The sequence below is a fragment of the Apium graveolens genome, chromosome 11 (genome assembly GCF_009905375.1).
Source record: "Apium graveolens cultivar Ventura chromosome 11, ASM990537v1, whole genome shotgun sequence".
Lineage (NCBI taxonomy): Eukaryota > Viridiplantae > Streptophyta > Magnoliopsida > Apiales > Apiaceae > Apium > Apium graveolens.
Window position 1 is genome coordinate 57,472,821 of NC_133657.1, and position 6,684 is coordinate 57,479,504.

The window sequence follows — 6,684 nt, forward strand, 5'->3', positions numbered from 1 at the left end:
TGTTTGTGTATGTGGATTTATTTGATGAAAATTATCTATTGTGTTGTACCTTCTCAATTTCTTTCCTAATTGCTTGTAGATATTTGGTTGTATGCACTATGCGTTTTGACCGAGTATTATTTTTGCACAAATGACCGAGTTAGTGTTTGGATGCTTTGGGTAGAGTTTAGGACTGTTAAAATAGTGTTTGGATGCTTTAGGTAGAGTTTAAGACTGTTAAAATAGAAATAAACAAATAGGTCCTAGATCAGTTTTTGTATCCACTCTGCGTTTTGACCGAGTACTATTTAAATAAAGAAGGTTTATATTTACTACGGTGAGAACTACTTATAAATAAAAAAGTAAAAACTCAAATGTACTAGGTTTAAATGAGTATGCATAAATTAAATGTTGTCCATTATGACATTCTGAACTTTCTTAATTGTAGTGATGGACGATATGCATGAAATTTGGATAAACCTTCCAAAGTTCAGTGAATGGTATATCAAGGGGATCAAGGCATTTATTAAGCATGCCTTCCCCAAAATGGCTGTAGGCGATGAAATGACATGCCCTTGCAAAAACTGTAAGAACATCAAGTGGCATTGTCAAGATGTTGTCTACGATCATCTTATCTGCAGTGGTCCTGATCCATTGTATGCAAACTGGATCGTAGAAATTTCACGAGTCGGCATCCCAAATTATATAAGTACTGAGGATAGTGGTTGTAACTTAGGTAATGATATAAATTTCGGAGATAATCTAGAAGAGATGTTGCATCATGCTAATGGACCAAATGCAGATGCTAGGAAATTTTATAGCCATCTGGAAGAGGGAAAACTTCCCTTGTATCCAGGTTGTAAAAACTTTTCTAGATTAAGTTTTATTGTCCGACTTTATTCCTTCAAGTGTGTTCATGGAATTACGGAGTCAGGGTTTGGGGAAATATTAGAGCTGATCAAAGAAGCATTTCCAGAGGCAAATATTCCCTTATCTTTTAGTGTTGCGAAGAATATAATTAGAGATTTAGGTCTCGATTATAAAAAGATTCATGCCTGTCCAAACAGTTATATGCTATATTGGGGTGAAACTGAAAAGGAAGAAAAATGTAGAACTTGTGGTCTTTCAAGGTGGGTTATAATTGAAAAGTCAAACACGAATGACGATGAAGCGCATAAGATACCTCGCAAAGTCCCGGCAAATGTGATGCGATATTTCCCACTACGGCCAAGGTTACAGAGATTATTCATGTGTAAAGATTATTCAAAATTGATGGTATGGCATGCACTAGGACGTAAAAAGGATGGCAAACTTAGGCATCCTACTAATGCGGAGGCTTGGAAGAAAATGGATGCCCTTTATCCTCAATTCTCCTTAGAAAATAGGAACATCAGACTAGGCCTAGCAGCTGACGGATTTAATCCTTTCCGTTCGATGAATATTAATCATAGTACTTAGTCAATAGTTCTGGTAAATTACGACCTTCCTCCTTGGTTATGTATGAAGCCAGGGAACCTTATTCTTTTAACTCTTATATCTGGTCCATAATCCCCTAAAAATAACATTGATGTGTACATGCAACCCCTAATCGCCGAGTTGAACGAGTTGTGGAATGAAGGTGCAAAAACATACGATGCTTCTACTGGTCAGACATTTACCTTACGTGCAAGTCTTTTATGGACAATCAGCGATTTCCCGGGCTATGCAATGTTATTCGGCTGGAGTACGAAGGGGTATTTAGGATGTCCTGTATGTAATTACGACACATCTTCAATGTACCTAAAACATAGCAGAAAAGTATGCTACATGAGCCATAGAAAATTTCTGTGTGAAGGACACAAATGGAGGTTCGATAAAAAAAAAGGTCAATGGTCAAATTGAACTGGGAGAGCCTCCTGCAACTTTATCTGGAATGGACATCGAAGAGTTATTGTCAAATTTTCAAAATGAGTTCAGAAAGAAGAAGAAGGAGGTAGGAATAAAAAAGGTGAAGAGAGTTGATTCCCCTTTCAAGAAAAAGTCGATATTTTTCAGTTTGCCGAATTGGAGCCAGAATTTACATCGGCATAACCTCGATGTTATGCATATTGAGAATAACATTTGTGAGAGCATAATTGGCACTATATTGAATATTCCTGGAAAATCAAAAGACCATGTCAATGTGCGTTTAGATCTCGAAGAACTTGGCATCAGGAAGGAGCTTCATCCTGTTAAATCAAGTGATGGTAAATACCTAGAAATCAGAGCTACCATATTTGACATGATGAACGATGAGAAAGATCGATTTTGCAAGGTACTGAAAAATGCCAAGTTGCCCTATGGTAGTGCATCCAATATCGCTCGGTTTGTGCATACCAAGGAGAGAAAAGTATCAGGCTATAAGAGTCATGATGCACATTTTGTGTTGCATCATTTATTGCAGTTTGTGGTTAAAAAATCACTTAAACCTGTGGTTGCCATCCCTTTAAATTAGATTAGGGGCCTTTTTGAGAATTATTTGGAGCAAAGTGATCGACTTAAGTGAGATGAACAGGCTACAACAAAAAAATATGGAAATTCTTTGTCAATTTGAGACTGTATTTATACAGGCATTCTTTGATATAATGGTCCATCTGTTGGTCCACTTATGTAGTGAATTAGCTTATGATGGACCAGCACACCTTCGTTCCATGTGGGGAGTTGAGCGGTATTTATGCAAACTTAAAAATTATGTGAGGAATAGAAGTAAACCAGATGGTTCTATCGCTGAGGGTTACCTTGCAGAAGAATGCTTGACATTTTGTTCAAGATTCTTAGGTAGCAATGCCGGATCAAATACAATCCAGTCTAGAAAATTTGAAGGCTATCCAAAAAAGTTGAAATACCATATTGGTACGCGAAAAAATAAAGAGGGAAAAGCCATACATTTAGAGGTATCTCAGTGGACAGAATGCATCGTTATATTTTATTCAATTCTGGAAACAAAGAAGTAGAGGAGTTGATGGTGAAGCATCAAGCTTTGGTTGATGGTCAATCAAAGTTGAAAAGTTATAAAAGGGCTAGAGAGCATACGGAAGACTTCTGGAAATGGATGAAAGAAGAGGTTGCCAAAAAGAGGAATATTTCAAAGGAATTAGAAGTTCTTGCAATGTGCCCTAATCGATCAACTCAGAGATATGGTGGGTATGTAATCAATGGTTACAGATACCATACAAAGAATAGGGATGCTAGATGCACAACACAAAATAGTGGTGTGTTTTTAACGGCCGTGACGAGCAATTTTGCAAGCTCAAAAGATCAGAACCCAATTATTGGAGAAGTCAATTACTATGGAGCAATTGAAGAGATAGTAGAACTTGATTATTGGGGGGAATTTTCTGCAGTTTTGTTTAAGTGTTGTTGGTACCAAGAAGAAAAGGACTTGTATGGGCTGAATCGAGTGAATTTTAATCGAAAATGCCAGAAATCTGATCCATAAGTCATGGCTTCACAAGTACAACATGTATTCTATGTAGAAGATCTAGTTGGAATTATGATGTACAATGTCATCAAGAAACTTCCGCGGGACTGGTGTGATGTAGAAGATGATCAAAAACAAGATGAATCAGTTATACATGATGCACACCTTGGTGCAGAAATGGAAAATGAAGACGAGGAGATTTGGTCAAGGGATGATGTTCCAACCAGACAAGTCCTTCTCGAGACGGACATAGTCCAAGCCCCTGCCTAAAATGTTTATGCAAAAAGTTAAATTTGTTGATTTTCATTAAATTGTACTTTTTAATGTGATCAAAGGGCTGCTTGCATATTAATGTTTATTTGTGTACTATAATTGTCGAACTTAATCTTTATTGTAATGTTAATGAAGTCAAATTAATTAAGTTAAGTCCAGGAAGTTTATTTCTATACATTTAAGTGCTTTTTATCCTTTGTGATTTATGACTTGCCATTTTATTTTATCAAATTTGAACCTTGTGCACTCTCTTTTCGTACTTTAATATATCTCTTTTCTTATTTTTTATAGGATGGAAAAATGTATTTCATCTCAGATTCCACCATCAAGGTGAATTTCAGGGTACACACTATATTCATGGGGAAGAGACTATTATATGGGATGTCGACACTGAAAAATTCTCATATACAGTCCTAATGGAGCACGTAAAAGATGACCTTGAGTATTCAGAAATTGGAGGAATTTATGCTGGTCCAGAGGGTGATTGGAAGTTGCTGACTAGTGATGTGGAGCTTAATCGATTGGTTGACCAAACACACAGTGGAGATCATATTGATTTTTACATCGATAATGTCATTGACATGACTGTAAAGCCAATGCCAAAAATGCAGCCCCATGTGGTCATGAGGCCAAGACCTAATCTATATGCAGGTACATGCATCTTTTTTTTTGCAACTATATAACCTTGTTTGCAATGTATTTTATATTAGTTTACATTATATGAACTTTTACTTTAAACTCTTGTGTAACTACCTCATTTTTTGTAGCTAAAAAACCACAAAAGTGCCAATTCATGACGACTCATCAACTATAGCTACAACATCAGCATAACAAAAAAATGAAGTTGGTTTCAGATAAGAAAGGGCCACTAGAAGCAACTCGAAAGTCACCACGACTTCATAAATTGGGAGAATGTAATGAGAGACCTGTGACTTGTAAGCCTTCAGCTGCCAAAAGGAAATTGGATTTACACAAACCACATGTAACAGAAATAATGGGAGAAAATGAGGTTCAGGTTAGATATATTCCTATAGTAAATTCTCAATAACATATAAAATAGTACTTTCCGAATAAAGATATGTGACAGAATTTTTAATTTTTATATGCAAAGTGAGAGGACCATTCTACCCCCTCCACCACCTCTAACAGACTATGAAAGAGAGAGAGGGAAATAAGAGTGAAGATGAATAATGAAGTTCTATATGCTCTGAAGTTGCCTACACTGTCAGCGGGATTAAAAAGATACAAGGGAAATGAGAAATCCCAAGATGGAAGTGAAGATTATGATTCAAGAAAGGATGCAGGACACGATGCGGTTAGTGAAGGTGAAGCATCGGTGACTCCACCAAAGGTTTGTCGTAGCCATAGTTCTTTATTTTTAAGTTTGTGAATTATAATTTGATTATTGGGACGTAATAAATTTTATTTTGCAGGGTAAAAAAAGACAAATAAGAAAAAGCTGTTAATGGGGCGTGGACCAACAACACGTTCCCAAGCCAATTCATCCAAGCCTGCAACTCAGGACGCAAGCGAGAAGGAGGACACATGTCGATCTGTACCTGTAACATCTCCAGCTCCTATAGTTGACTTACCAGAAGCAGATGACGGCAAAGGTTCAATGGCCGCTTTTTGGGCTATGTGAAACGACAAAAGGAATAGGCTAAAAAGGGAAAAGCTCAACAAGAAATAACTGAAAAGGAAAAAGTAGCTGTTAGTGCAAGTAAGAATATTGTCGAGGAGAATATAATCCCTGATATTGAATTTGAGGAAGGCGCTGAGGAAGGCGGTGAGGAAGGTGATGAGCAAGGTTAGCCTATTCTCTTTCTTTTCATTTTAAATTTCAAATTTGGTCCTACCTTCCTGTTATTATACAAAAATTTCAAAAAATGCAGTTGTAATTCCTCAAAGGATGAGAGGAAAAACTAGGATGGACAGAGTTCATATAAGAAGCTTGGAGCAGAGAATTGTCGTCGGGATGAATGATGATTGCCAGCCTATTGCAGAAAATGATAAAATATTATCGGAATTAAGTAGCTTCATTGGAACGCTTGCTAAGCGATGCGTGTCGCTAACTTATGTTACTTGGCGCCATGTCCCGATACAGTTGAGGGAGACTTTATGGAATTACGTCAAGGTATTTATGACTATATATCATTATTTATCTTTACTTTTTATTTCTGTCAAGGTAGAGACAAACTATGTTCAGTTTTTATTATCATTTATAATTAGTTTTATAGGTCTATTATCATTTATAATTATAAGGATAATTTATGAAAATCTAATTAGGGAGGACTATTTTTTTAATTTATTCTCATTAATATTTGCAAGGCCCGATATATAATTCCCGATGAGTTGGAAAATTGGGTGATCGAGACAATTCATTCATGTTGGAAGACGTACAAGAGTCAAATTAAGGCAAGTCATTTTACACCCTATGAGAACGATGAACTGAGATTGGTAAACATACCAGATGACATTCCACTGGAGACTTTTATAATGCTCCGGGAATATTGGAATGATGAGAGTGTTCAGGTATACTTCTGTGATGTTAAGCATTTAGGTTGTCTCGGTATCATGATAATTTATTTTTTCATTATTTTTGTAGAAGAGAGCAAAGACAAATGCAACAAGCCGTAAGGCGTATGTTGAGACTCATACTCTTGGTCCGAAAAGTTTTTCCCAACATCGGAATAAGATGGTATACTTAGTAATTTGTATAATTTATGTGTTTGCTTGACTGTCTTGTTCGATTTTACTATATATGTCTAAGTAGTGCCACAATTTTGCTCACTTTATCATGTTTATTCTTTTTGGTAGAAAACCAAGGCGGTAGTTGAGCCTGCCATTGAACCGTGTGATGCAGAGGTCTTTTCTTGCTCAATTTCAGTATTTCATTGTATATGTCCTAAGTACTACCAATATGTTACTCATTCTGTTATGTTCTTTCTTTTTTCTAGAAAAAAAGGCGGCAGTTGAGCGTGGACCTTGTGATG

The 6,684-nt window shown here is 36.4% G+C and overlaps 1 protein-coding gene across 1 annotated transcript; it reads left to right on the forward strand.

Annotated features, from left to right (window-relative positions):
* Positions 1-429: 429 nt before the first annotated feature.
* Positions 430-1,437, forward strand: LOC141695518 (uncharacterized). Its single transcript, XM_074499758.1, has one exon. The coding sequence runs from the start codon at positions 430-432 to the stop codon at positions 1,435-1,437; it is 1,008 nt and encodes a 335-aa protein (XP_074355859.1).
* Positions 1,438-6,684: the final 5,247 nt, after the last annotated feature.